At 44.4% G+C, this 11,956-nt stretch overlaps 1 protein-coding gene across 2 annotated transcripts in view; it reads left to right on the top strand.

The window, feature by feature from the left end:
* Nucleotides 1-11,956, top strand: part of CCDC88C (coiled-coil domain containing 88C) — a 147,233-nt gene that overhangs the window by 105,921 nt on the left and 29,356 nt on the right. For both annotated transcript variants that reach the window (XM_019552414.1, XM_019552413.1), the window contains exons 16-20: nucleotides 1,162-1,289; nucleotides 4,654-4,795; nucleotides 6,759-6,950; nucleotides 7,470-7,631; nucleotides 9,026-9,303. In XM_019552414.1, the coding sequence (XP_019407959.1) occupies nucleotides 1,162-1,289; nucleotides 4,654-4,795; nucleotides 6,759-6,950; nucleotides 7,470-7,631; nucleotides 9,026-9,303 (902 nt within the window). The remainder of the gene's footprint in view (nucleotides 1-1,161; nucleotides 1,290-4,653; nucleotides 4,796-6,758; nucleotides 6,951-7,469; nucleotides 7,632-9,025; nucleotides 9,304-11,956) is intronic.

Raw genomic sequence — 11,956 nt, 5'->3', positions numbered from 1 at the left:
ACTCCACCCCCTTTGCCCTATCACAGCCCCATCCCCTGCCCCCCCTGTCCTGACCAAATGTCTAGGATTTAGCTTGGTAGAAGGGGGAGGGTGATTGGAAGCAGCAAAGAGCACCACTTGGGTCTGCGTGTGCCTCTACAGCAGCAGGTAGGTACATCTGTGCTCCCTGCTGCCTCTAATAGCCCTCGCCCTGTTCGCACCAGAGGAGGAAAGCAAAATCCCGGACATTTGGGTAGATTTAGAAAACCCACCCAGACAGAGATCAGAGGACTCCAAAAGAGGACATGTCCAGGAAAACCCGATTCTATGGTAACCCTAGTGTGTGAGAGATTTAATTTAAAAAAACCTTGCAATTTTTACTTCTGTGTGTCTGCTGTTTAGCATCCATGTCTTTATTTTTAGAAATTTTTTTAATCTTTTGTTACTTATGCAAGTAAATATCTCATGTAACTGTGCCTTAACAGCAGAAAATACCTCTAATCTGGCACATGCAAATATCCTATTGCTGAAAACCTTATTTCAAACTCTCAGAAAATTAGCTGAGCATTAACTGGACTCTTCTGCATTATTTGCGGGTGTCTTAGATTAACATTGTGCTCTTCAGCTTTTTTTATTTGTAATTCTTAAAAACCCTGTGGGGGAGGGGTGCTGGGCTAGAAAGGAAAAGCCCTGTTCTTCTCTGGGGTGGCTTTACACAACTGAGTTCCCTGTGTTACAGTAGCATCTTTTCAACGAAAACCTTTTCAGTGCTGTAGTGTCAGGGGCCATATCAGCAATGTACTGTGAACATGAGAAATCGAATGCAACCTATCTAAGGATAAAATCTGAAAGGAAAAAAATCTTCAACTTCATTCTGAGTAAATTATAAAAGAGTATTGAAATGCTCTTTGTTTTTATATAAGTCTAAGGCTACCTCTCCACTTCTGTGCACTGATGAAGAATGGACCTACTTTTGATTCCCACAGTTATTAGAAAAGTCAGGCTCAGAGTGACCGTGGATGAGACCTTCCCCCCAATTAAGTCAATGGGAGGACTCATAGATTTCAGTGGAACCAAAGTTTTATGTAATGTCCTTTATATACTCCAGGATTTTAAAAATCTCTGGGACTGTGTAATTTTCCGTCTTCTGCATGCAAACTAATTCTGTTAGTGCTGTTACAGGATCTGGTTAATGAGAAGTTAAGGAGCCAGCAGTTGTCTAGTGATCTGGAGAAATTGAGCCAGGAACTGGAGAAGATTGGACTGAACAAAGAGCTGCTGCTGCAGGATGATAACGGCAATGATGACAAGTAAGGAAGCCGAGTTCCTTTAACAGAGTAACTCCTATAACTGAGCAGGGTTTCCTTGCTGTCTGAAGCTTTTTGCCCTTCATTTATTGCTGTCATTTTTCTCCCACAACTTCCTAATATTCCATGTTACTCTGAATGTTTTTCTGACATAGCATGCAGATTTGCCAGGACCTTTTCTTAGAGGGAGGGATACCCTGATTAATCTCCCTGTCAGCCAGCACCACTGGTCTGGTTAGAATAGATCCAACCAATGGTTCCTCAGGAGCTGTCAGTCGGGGATTTTTTTTTTTAATTGATGGCAATGGGAGAGGGGAATGGTTGCTGAGAAATTTCATGTAATACCTATCAGAGGAAAGGTATTGCTGTATCCCCTCATAAAGAGAAATATGATGACGGTGATCACAAATGAGTGTTTTGTATTTGATACTTTGTATTAACAATTAAAGTCCTTACTTGTGCCTTCACTTGCATAGGGAGGCATTCTTTGAGATTTAAGATCAATAAGCATTTACTCACCTTCTTGTAAGTCAGAAGTACGTCACCATTTTCCTTTTTATGTTATATGCAATAGCTCTGCCATCTAAGTGGTAGAGCAGCAGGGGCAAGAAAGCAATAAGGGCTGAAAACTTCTCGTACCCAGTCTTTATTGCTTTCCTGCCCCTGCTGCAGCAGGGTGTTCAAGGCTAAGATCAGGCTTATAAATCACCTACATATCCACGCAACCTAGACACCACCCATCATTCCTTCTCTTTCCTCTCTCTCTTTCTCCTTTTTTCTCTCCCTGTTTCTTTCCCACTTCTTTTCTCTCTTCTTCCCTCCTCTCTCCCTCCACTGGATGCGGCCACCTTTGCCCTCAAAAGATGAACAACACAACACCATCTAAGTGCTCATCTAGCTTGTTGGGGAATGTAAATACAATGAGTCAGACTGCGGCCTAATATCTATCCAGGGCTAGGGACAGACATTACACACAAACTGGTTTAAGTGATCAGAAACTGGTTTCAACTTGTAACAGAATAGATATTCAGTGCATAGAAACCAGTTTCAAAATAGCTGAAACTGGTTTGAGATAAACCTGTTTAAATGTAGTATCAGATTTAACTGATTTTGGCTCAGACCAGTTTACGCAATATCTGTCCCAGACCCCTTCCTGGTTTAACTTAAACCAAACTCCCCCAGCATCCCAGCATGCTCTTTGGGCCGGGCTCACCCCGCCCTCTGCTCCCCAGCCAAAGCAGAGATAGGCAGGAGCAGGGGTTTGGCCAGAAAGGATTTTAATTCCCCTCTCCCTGTGCCAACAGCAAGGACCCAAGCCGGGTCTGCTGGGTGCCTCCCCTTCACTGCTGCAGGAGCAGGCACCATGGCTCCTGAGACAGAATGGGGCAGGGAGGAGGGTTAGTCTCCCCACTGGCAGGTGGGTCTGCCTGTCTCGCCACTGCGCTTGCTCCCTACAGCAGAATAAGCCTCCTGCTGTCCCCTCCCCCAGATGCCAGAGGGAGAGGGAATAACCCCATCCCTGCCCCCTGCAAGGAGCCCTGCTGTCTGACGTCTAGCCGTGCACTTACCACTGCAGAAGGAGAGGGCAGGGCCTTTGGGCAGCAGCAGCCCCAATCATAATGCTGGGGAATGCGAGCCCCTTCCCAGTGGGGCTGCTGACCTGCGGGGCTGGCAGAGCTGCCGTGGACCGTGTATGGTAGTACCAGGGTCCAGAGAGAGCCAGACCCCCCGCAGCACTGCCATGCTCAGCAGCAGCTTCCCTCACCTCGCAGCATGGCTCCCCACCAGGAAGGGCTCACACTTGTGGAAACTGTGACAGGGCAGTCACTCCCCTCTTGCTGCTCCAGTGGCCAGGCAGGGGAAGAGCCAGATGCCAAGAGCAGGGCTCCAGGGGGAGCAAGGGTGGGCAAGGAGCAGTGGGCAGACTCGACCTATGCTCGGGGCCAGCCCTGTCCCAGCAGGAGGGGACTTATTCTATTGGACGCTACCCTGAGTGCAGACTGAGTGGCAGCTGCAGCCAGGCCAGGTAGACCTAGCTGCAGTGCCCCAGGGGCAGAGAAGAGAATGACCCTGCTCCCTGCCTCCCACCCCCAGGGCCCTGCTAGCAATATCTAGCCCAGTCCCCCGCCTGGCCAGTGGAGCACTGAGGGGGGAGCAACTGCCCCCATCACAGTTTCCACAGGTGCAAGCCCCTTCCTGGTGGGGAGCCGTGCTATGGGGTGAGGGAAGCTGCTGGTGAGCGCAGCAGTGCAATGTGGGGCTGGGAGGGCTCTGGCCTTCTCTGGACCCCAGTGCTGCCACACACAGTCCGCAGCAGCTCTGCCAGTCTTTCAGCGTAGTGCCCCTGCCAGGCGGGGGCTCGTGATCCCCAACATTGACAGGGACTGCTGCCCCCATCAAAGGCCCTGACTCCTCCTGCTACAGTGGCAGGGTGGGAGCATGGTGAGATGCCGGCCGGCAAGGCCCTTTGTGGGGCACAGCAACAGTTATTCCTCCTCCCTCTGACATCCAGTGGAGGGGACAGAAATGGGCTTATTCCACTGCTGGGAGTAAATGCAGCCATGATGGCAGTCAGACCTGGCTGCCAGTGGGGGTAGCAGGGAGACTAACCCTCCTCTCTACCTTGGGGGCCGTGGTGCCCTGCTGCTGCAGCAGCGAGCAGGGGGGTGCCCAGCAGGGAATTAAACCACTCTCTGGCTGGGCTGCCCCACCGCCCACAGCTCCTCTGCAGCTGAAGGCTCTAGCTCCCCCCAGAACTTGGCCTGAGCAACTGCAGGCATGTGCTCGCAGTTCCTCAGTCCAGAAGAATGTTTGTCCTGTTACAAGCCAGTTCAACCTAGGCAGGTTAGGCTAACCTGCAAAGGTTGAATCAGTTCAGGCTCTGACTTTTTGAACGTCTGTCCCTAGCCCAAATCTCGTTTCTATAGGCTTTTTGAACCATTTTCAGATTTCAGTTAAAAGAAAGATACTCTTACTGTAGAATTCAGTCAGGTTGTTTTTTTTTATTCCATGCTACAGAAATCTCTGACAGAAATATAATTTTTTCTAAAGATATTCTATGTCATGGTTGGGTAAAAACATAGAAAAGGTGTTCTGTTTTAAACTCTGTAAGTTTTTGTTATTGGGGTTTCACCGCTTTAAAAAATGTTAGACTTGTTTTAAAGCAGTTTTTCCCCAGCAAGAATTTTTCAGTTTACTTCATCAGAACGTAAAATTACAGAACATCAATGAAACAACATGGATGTGCATAAAGAAGCAAATAAGTATCATTCCTAAATTTGGTGTGGGTGAGGGCAGTGGCTACAATCTAGGTGTTAGTTTGTTTTCTACTGACAGACATTGGAGTGATTTTCTCATGGTCTTACAGAAAATACAAGTTTCTGGAAAGCAAAACTGAATCTGCATTGAAGACAACACTAGCTATGAAGGAAGAAAAGATTGCATTGCTTGAGGCACAAGTGGAGGAGTCTCTGGATATGAATCAGCAGTTACAAAATGAGCTAAATACAGTAAGAGGACAACTTCTTTAGAAAGTGCAAAGCCTAGCTGTTCTGTAAGGCCCCTGACAGACATTCAGCTTAAGATGTAATGGGATCTAATGCTCAGTCACAGCTATTGAGTGTCCTGCCATACCACATGTATGGCAGAATGGGCAATTTTGTGGGGATTAAGGATTAGAGCTCAGTTGTACTTTACTTGCTGAAAGATTAAACCAATTGCCTGATTGTCAGTTGGAGCCAGGAACCAAACTGATCCCCACCCCCAGCCAACAACCATCTTGGCATACATGGAGCCCAGCATTGGGCTCCCCTGCACTGGAGGTATAGAACCACATGTGCTACCCAACTGAGTGACACACATGGTTTCAACAGGCTGTAGGGCATGGGAGCTGTGTAAACCCTATGCATCACCCAGCTGGATGGCTTGCAGGGAGGTCTGTAAATTGCATACATGGGGAGCCCAGCATCAGTCTTCCAGTGCCAGGCTCCCCATATATGGAGAGTTATAACGCCCTGCATGCTGGGTGGTATGTGGGGTTCTGACAGTTCCAAGCTATGTGTTCAGTTTGAGGTGTGATGTAAACAAACCACAAAGTTATTCCACGTTATATGAGGAATACATTTTTGGCTCACTTGCTGCATTATCACACCTTAAACTGAGTTGCACATGTGGCCAATTACCATTTAAGGTGCAATTAATGTGTTAATCATGCCTTAAATGTAAGGTGTGCTGGGGGCCTATATTGCAGTGGCTTCTTTGTATATTTTTACAGTCAATAGGAATGTACAAAGACAGGTCTGTGGAATGCCCTGTTCCAGCCATGGGCTCTGATAATGTGTTGGGGCCAGGCTCAACAAGGGATAGCAGCAGCAGTGGACAGATTTCTTCATCCTGCACCTCATCCCTGCTACCCCCTCCAAGTGTGCCCCATTGGCCAGGAGCAGGCACTGCAAGAGAAGTAACCAATCTCCATCCCCATGCAGGCACAGAGGGATCCCCAAAGCAACTCCTGCTGTGTTCCTGCTGCAGGCTCCAGGGAGCATCTGTGAGGGGATCTGGGCTCAGCTGGAGACAGCAGGGATTGGTTTTGACTTCCAGTGCCTATCTGTGGCATTTGTTAGCCTCTGTCTTAGCACCCTGCATAGCCACTTGCCACAGTTTGTGGCTAGATGGGTTCAGGAGCAGCTCTGGGGCTCTCCCCATCCCGGGGACAGCAGGGGACAGTAGAGGGTGGCAGGCAATCTTCCCCTCCACTTAGTCTACCTGCTGCTGCTTATGTCCCCTGCCTGCCTGGGAGCTCCAGTGGTCCTACATTCAAATCGTTCAAATTCAAAAAGAAGAATTTTTCCAACTATTTGAGTTGGTCTAAGAAAAGATATCAGGTTTACCCAAAGAACCTTGTCTGCCTGTGTCCTTAGACAAACACAGCTACAACCTATACCCTTGGTAGCACATTCTCTCTTCACCCCTTAGGTGTGTGGCATACTGCCCCTCACATCTTTGCAGGAAATCCTGGATCCACCCAGGGAGACATGTAGCAAAATAAAATACTTATTTTCTTGCATGCCTCCTTTCCTCTCCTAGATGATGATACTATCAGCCTTTGACCCTGGACTTTGAAGTCACGAAGTTTTACCAATATCTTCAATGAAAGCAAAGTTAAGCCAAGTATGATTGCTTCTGGAAGATCCCATTCCAGAGCACTGTTGAGTTGGTAGAAAGCAGTGTGCTCAAGTGAGCTCCCTGACTGGGAGCTAGGGAGATGTGGGTTCTTTTCCTAATGTTATGATTTTATTGCTGTACCCTAAGTTCCTCATCCATAAAATGGGGTCATGATCACTGTGCCCCTCAAGTGCCTTGAGATTCATGCAAAAAAAACTTTTCAAGTGTTAATTTTTCTAAATTCTAAATAAAGTGTTTATTTTTTTTAAATAATTAGTTTTAAACGAATATTTCTTTTGTGCTTTATAGATGAAGAAAGACTTTGAAGCTCATAAACAGAGCCAGGAAGAGGGGCAATTCCTACAGAATTCCTTAAAAAATCCTACAGAAAAAAAACTTGTTTCCAACCACCAAATAAAGGAGAAATGGGAAACAGGACACCGAGAGACAACAAAGGAGCTGTTGAAACTGAAAGACAGGGCCATAGAGCTGGAAAGAAGCGTAAGTCGCTTTTTTTAAGGATCCAGATATCGGGCATTTGATGATATTCATGCAAATTTTGCATGTTTCTTAAGTTGGAAATAACTCCAAGTTCTGTGTAGCTGTCTTGCTGCAGAGAAGACAGTGGTTAGGACCCTAGGCTGTGAGTCCATGGTCCTCATTCAGCTCCCTGTGCCACCAAGAACTTCCTAAATTCCTTTGAGCAAGTCACTTAGTGCCAGATTTATGATGCTTGTAGTTTCTAGTGGGATTCTAGCATCTATTTACTAAGTCCCTGTGCATCATTTGAGACCTCACATAATGTCATAAATGGGACTTGAGTGGTGCATGTTCTGGCCCCTGTCTAGTGATGGATCTTTCACATAACATCTCTCCTGCCTTGGACGTAGTGCTATGAAGTATTTCCTATTAAATGTTCATTGTGGAAGAAGTGTCAACAGTTAGCTCCCATCCTGGATAGGGCTCAGAACAGCCGTTAAGTTTCTTCTTTCCCACCTTTCTGTTCTGTTTCCCTTACAGAATGCAGCCCTCCATGCTGAGAAGCAGTTGCTCAAAGAACAGCTGAAGCATTTAGAAACACAGAATGTTTCATTCAACAATCAGATCCTGACACTACAGAAGCAAAATGTCTTCCTTCAGGAGCATAACACTGCTCTACAGACCCAAACGGCCAAACTTCAGGTCAGGACAACTCTAGGCTAGTGTACCAGGAAACTTTGGGGTTTTTGGTGGGGAGAGAGGTTGTCGTGTGGAAAGAATGGAAATGAAGAAGGCAAATTTCAGTACCAATTTACAGCATGCAGTTGGTGCCTAGGCAGTAGATTCAGATTTGTATCTGAATTTTCATTGAATGAAGAAGGTATGGATGCAAAGTTCCAATCTGGACTCTTCACTATTGAGTGTTGTTGTTTACAGTGAAATTTGGAAAGCTAATTAGCAACGCAGCAAAATTCAAAGGTGCGGTTTCAGCAGCTGTAGCACATCAGATGTTCCTACTTCTAGTACTAGTTCTTTAATTTTGTAATTTCACTGTGCCCCAGAAGGAACTTCCTGGGGAAATGAGAATGTAACAACTAAACTATAATTGACATCTGGGGTAGCTGATCCCACTCAGCATTTTCTAGTCTTCAGACATTTCAACTTTGTGGCAAAAAATTAAAATTGTTTATGAAAAGCAGAAGCTTTTGTGTGTGGAAGGGGCGGGGGGATTCTTTCAAAGTTTTCATGGAAATTTTTTTTTTTACTGTACCTAGTCTCTCCGCAACTAAGTTCATTTTTTTTTTCTGTTGTTCAATATGCATTCAATACAATTTGAGATTCACTTAGTGCCTAGGCACACTGCATGTTTACATGAGTATATTAAGCCATCGCTGGTTCAAAAAAGAACAGACAAACAATTTACTGCCTACGCTGGTGCAACTTACTCAAATCCAATGTAGAACTGCACTTATACAGGAAAAATGAGGGGCACAACTAGACTGGGTAACTGATACAAGTGTTTGAGTATTATCCAGGCCCATTGTCATACTCATGCCCAGTTCCTTGTGCACAGGGCCAGCATAAAGCCAGTGCTCCATCTAAGTGCCAGAATTGATGCTGTATGAAATTTAGCAGTTGTTCAGGCTCATACTGGTACCTACACAGGGGTGTATTTCACCTCTCTTGCATTTGGCAAAATAAATAAGCCTCCATTCAGTTGAAAACAAAGACCAGCTTCAGCCATTGTACATTCTTGTCCATGATACTGGGGCTCCAGATGTTTTAGATCAGTTCCCTTGGTCAGGTAAATTCCAGAGTTGCCTGTGGTGATAAAAGGACAAGCAAACCTTGGGAAATCTTGGTGTGGGGTGGACCTTAAAGGCACTTTGGTCTTGACTTCATCTACTTTGTTACCGGCAGTACTAAAATGTTGCTTAAGTTCTGTTTATGAAAAACTTCGTATTTTCAGTAACTGTATAAGCATTTTTAGGTTTACATAGCCATATCTCTATGTGTACTGCATGTCCATCATGTCTGTGGTGTGTACTGGTACATGCTTACATAAATATAATTACTTTTTATTTGAGAAACTTTAGGTAGAAAACTCAACTCTGAGCTCACAGAGTGCTTCATTGATGGCCCAGAATACCTTACTCCAAAACCAGCAGACAGCCAAGGAGAATGAAAATGAAAACGTACTGAAACAGAAGGACCAGCTGAAAGCTGAGTACGAGTCATTGCTGCAAGATCAGGAACACCTTGCTTCACTTCATGAGCGACAGTCCACAGAGTATGAATTGTTAATAAACCAGCACAGCTGCCTAAAAACATTGCACAAAAATCTGGAACTGGAGCACAAAGATCTTGGGGAAAGGTATGACTTTTTTAGATGTACATTATTATAGCATACTGAATAGTCACTAGTAACAAAGAAGTTACAATTCAGCAGTATCTCAGAGCTAGAGTATGCTAAGTGCTCATGTTAAAACTTGTGTTTTCCTTTCTAAGAATAGACATAGCATTTTATTAGAGTAATGTATTGTTTCTTGAGGATTTCTTCCAGTTTTTATCTTCATCAAGAGGCTAAGAATGGAAACATAGTGTAAGTACAAATAATGTTTGAATCCCACTCTACAAAAAAAATTCCAAAACCTATTTTTCATTTTTCAGTTATTCCCCACCCAAAAGAAAATTTGAATTTACATTTAACTTTCATGTAAAACTTGTATGTAATGTGAAATTAAATCAGCTGGCATTTGTAAATGTAGAGTAGTAGCTAATGCCAAACTTTTCCAGCCTAAGGAAATGGCAATACAATGTTCAGCGGGTTTTGATAGCCCTCAGAAATAAAACTGCCATGACAAAAATCTGTCAGATCCATGTGACAGGACAGCTGCCTGATGCTCAGCTAAATGACCTGGAAATTATTATACTGGTCCCATCCCTGCTTACTGAGTTTTTCACAGACTGATTAATAGGTCCCTCTTGTATGGGTCTTTAAATTACCATGCTTCAGGGTTTAAAGGCAGCTTATTGGGTTACTTGTTTTCCTGATGAGTATCAATAATTAAACTGTTTCAGCCTGCAAAACAGTGGTTTACTGAAAAATATATAGTCCTCACTGATGGTGAACATAGCATGTCAGCAACAGTTACGCTGCAGCTAGTGACAAATGGTAGTATAGGAAAAGATGGTAACCTTTTGTATTCTTAGAGCAGGTGTGTTTTTAAGAGTGCAGGATCCTCCTCATAATCTGTTCTCATCAAGTTAGGCACAGAAGTTTGTCCAAGTGTTTTGTCCAAGAACAGTCTACATCTCCAGCTAGCTGTCAAACAAAATGTGCATATTGCGCCTTTTTTAAAATCTGTGTTTTATGGAGCTCAACTAGTTGAGAATGGGCAACAGGGGAGGAAATTGAAGTAGCAGGCAAGGATTCATCTAATCTGCTATTTGGTGGTATTTAGATGACAAAATGAAATGTCTTCCTTTCACTTGCAACTGAGATGCTCCACCCATTAAATGCTCTCAGAATGTGTAAGAGCAGTTTGGTTGCTTGTCTCCCTAAACAGTGTTTCAGAAAAAGGTTTTTTCTTGGTCCAAGCTGTGAGGCAATAGATTTTTCTCAAGTGACAATCATATGCTTAGGTTCCACTGCATAGAATATTTCTATTGTGCAGTCCAAAGGCATGACTAGCTCATATAGACATATGTGGGTTAGTTTTAAGTGCATTAGGTTGGACACTGCTGGCTTATCAACAGAAACCACATTTTAAAGAGTACTTATCTAGGGTCCTGCACAGCATAGGCATGCTTGCAGATATAGTATCCATCTTCAGTGAAATAGCTTGTCATAACCCAGGTACCCACAGATGGTAGGTTGCTGGAGATGAGAAGATGGGTTTGTGTGTTAAAGGTCATTAGTTGAAATCTTTTTTTGTTTATTATGCAACATGTTTCACTGCCTTCCACTGAGAACTGGTTTGCATCTTCTGCGTTTTTAGAAAAATTGGGTCCCCTCTACAAATGTAGGTAAAGGTGCAATGGGATCTAATGCACAGTTCACACAATCGCAGCTCCTGCTTGCCATGCTGGGATTGGGCTCCATCTGCACCAGCAAGAAGCAGGCTCCCACAGCTGGGAGCTCCTCTGCAGCTGGGAGACTCGACTACCATGATCTTCCAACCCCCAGGGTGCATGAAGCCCCCAGGGCTGGGAGATCGTAGCAGCTGTGGTCTCCCAGGCCCAGGGGCTTCATGCACCCATGAGCCTGGGAGATTGTGGTTGGGTCTCAGCACTAGGAGGTGCATACCAATGCTAGGATGCACTCTGTACACACCCAGAAAGAATTATTTCAGAATTTTTCCTAGAGGTGCACCAATACATTGGTCCATATCGTATCAGCACCAATAAAAGGGAAATTGGCATCATTAGCAAGCATCTTTTTTTGGCTGATGTGGCCAGTAATGTCGCTGATAAATGCTGCGTGCATGCACACAGCAGCAACATGCATACAGCCAGGTGTGCAACCTGGCAGCATGGAAAGCAGCGTCCAGCCTGTAAGCCACTTGAAAAGTTAGCCAGTATTTTTCTAATGAAGGGCCTGAAGTTATTATTCAAGCTATTTTTTTCTGGCCTTTTATCTTCCCTTCAGGGGTCATCAGACTGGCAATATTTTTTTACAAGCTCAGGCCTTGGACTTTTAAAAGTTCAGATCACTGCGTGTCAAGCTACTTGACTTTCCTGTAAAAAATGTTTGCATTGTGAATCAATTTGTAATAATATCAAAAAGGACAAATGTTCAAGTTAATTCCATATGAAAAGCTGGGTTTTAAATATACTGTCATAGCTTCCTATGCAGCATATAGAGGGATCTAGTAGTTTTGCTTGTAGAAGTGATATTTTATGTTTGCATTGCTCAGTAGAACTATCAGGTATTCTATTTACTTAGATTAAAAATTGACTTAGATTAAACCCGAGAAACTTCAAAATGCAAGAGTGTCTATTCAGCTTCCAAAGCAATGCAGTCT

The sequence above is a fragment of the Crocodylus porosus genome, unplaced genomic scaffold (assembly GCF_001723895.1).
Source record: "Crocodylus porosus isolate Cpor-Errol unplaced genomic scaffold, CroPor_comp1, whole genome shotgun sequence".
NCBI classification, from domain to species: domain Eukaryota; kingdom Metazoa; phylum Chordata; order Crocodylia; family Crocodylidae; genus Crocodylus; species Crocodylus porosus.
The sequence above is the reverse complement of the archived record's forward strand: the minus strand, read 5'-3'. Positions and strand labels throughout refer to the sequence as shown.